Genomic DNA, 1784 nt, shown 5'->3' on the forward strand with positions numbered 1-1784 from the left:
GTTGTTTGGTGGGCCCGGGCTGGGGATTCGAACCCGCCACCTTAGGTGTATGTGGCTGGCGCCTTAGCCGGTTGAGCTATAGGCGCTGAGCCAGCAAATTATTTTCTTAGTAATATCGTTTATTTTTTCCAGCTATACAGTCATGTCATTTATAAATGTTATATTTACTTACTTTCTAGTTTTTTTTAGGGGGGGGAATTGGATTTTTTGTTGTTGTTGTTTGCTTGTTTTTTAGACAGAGCCTCAAGCTGTCACCCTGGATAGAGTGCCATGGCATCACAGCTCACAGCAGCCTCTAACTCCTGGGCTCAAGCAATTCTCCTGCCTCCACCTCCCAAGTAGCTGGGACTACAGGTGCCTGCCACAACGCCCAGCTATTTTTTGGTTGCAGCTGTCATTGTTTGGCAGGCACTGGCTAGATTTGAACCCGCCAGCTCAGGTGTATGTGGCTGGCACCTAAGCCCCTTGATCCACAGGAGCCAAGCCTGGATTGTTTTTTCTTTCTTTTTTTTTTTTTTTTTACTGTAAGCTGTGATGCCATGGCACTCTATCCAGAGTGACATAGTCTCACTATGTTGCCCTTGGTGGGGTGCCATGGCATCACAGCTCACAGCAACCTCAAACTCTTGGGCTCAAGTGATTCTCTTGCTTCAACCTCCAGAGTATCTGGGACTACAGGCACCTGCCAGAATGCCTGGGTATTTTTGTGTCATTGTTTAGCAGGCCTAGGCTAGGCTCTAACCCACCAGCCTCAGTGTATGTGGCCAGTGCCCTACTCTCTGAGCTATGGGTGCCAAGCCTCCTTTTCAGTTTTTATACTTAAAGCTGCAGGTATGAAATGTCCCAACAATGCTTCTTATCTAGGTGGGGCACTTGGCAATCATAGTGGACCCTATAGCACCCCATTATTGAACCCTTTGATGGGGGGTTTTGTTTTCATATTTATTTCTTCTGTTTCCTCTAGATGTGAAATCCGGCAGCTATACGGTGTTACAAGTTGTGGAAGCCCTTGGGTAAGAGCCTCAGCTCTAGAATGTTCTTTTCCAGCCCTGCCTGTGCTCTCTGAAAAGTTGCTTTTGTGCTGCTCTTCTGGAGCCTGAATGTCTCCTCCTGTAGCCTGGTATCTCCCCTTTGGCCCAGCACCCTCCTTTCCTTATTAGTACCTTAGTCTAAGCTTATGTCTTTGAATGGTTTCTCTGAAACAAGTCTCATGCCACCTGGCTGAGACTACTTAAGTAGTATTTGGAAGCACACAGCCTGTAAGCCACATCAGTTTCTGGCTCAGCCCTCAGGTTTGGGGTAAGATGACTGGATGAACGCCATCAACTTGTTTAATTAGAGCTAGGATTCTTCTTGAGTTTCTTTAGACTCCATCCCCCAATCCCCCTGCAGGATTCTAGTGAGCCTGGACCTGAATCCCATAAGCTGTGGACCCTGCATGGGGAGCTGTCAGGAGGCTAACCCTGCAGCAGATCCCCACTAAGGAAAAAGATTTGAAGGAACAGCTGAAAAAGTAGTATTGCAACATGGTATTCTAAGTGTGAGGAGTATGTACTTAAAGTCTAATGCCAGCTTTCCTCATATTTCATGCTTGGTGGACCATTTAAACTGACATATCTTATGGTGGGGTTGTTAATTGTCACAGCTAGCATATCTTCTGAAACAGAGAAAACTAGAAAATTTGGGGAAACAAAGTTAATGGTTAAGCATTTATCCAGACCAATTGGCCTATCTACTCATGTGGTTGTGGACTTGGTCTGTTGGGGGTTTTTTTGTTTTTTTTT

The 1784-nt window shown here is 45.8% G+C and overlaps 1 protein-coding gene and 1 pseudogene across 1 annotated transcript in view; one reads left to right on the plus strand and one right to left on the minus strand.

Moving 5' to 3' along the window:
• Positions 1-884, minus strand: part of LOC105886733 — a 2892-nt pseudogene extending 2008 nt beyond the window's left edge.
• The window catches only part of MMS19 (MMS19 homolog, cytosolic iron-sulfur assembly component), a 49319-nt gene that overhangs the window by 23322 nt on the left and 24213 nt on the right, over positions 1-1784 (plus strand). Inside the window, 1 exon segment of the mRNA XM_012803597.2 lies at positions 965-1013. Within this exon segment, the coding sequence (XP_012659051.1) occupies positions 965-1013 (49 nt within the window).

Source organism: Otolemur garnettii, unplaced genomic scaffold, assembly GCF_000181295.1.
Source record: "Otolemur garnettii isolate 467f Iridium unplaced genomic scaffold, OtoGar3 scaffold00021, whole genome shotgun sequence".
Classification (NCBI taxonomy): Eukaryota; Metazoa; Chordata; class Mammalia; order Primates; family Galagidae; genus Otolemur; species Otolemur garnettii.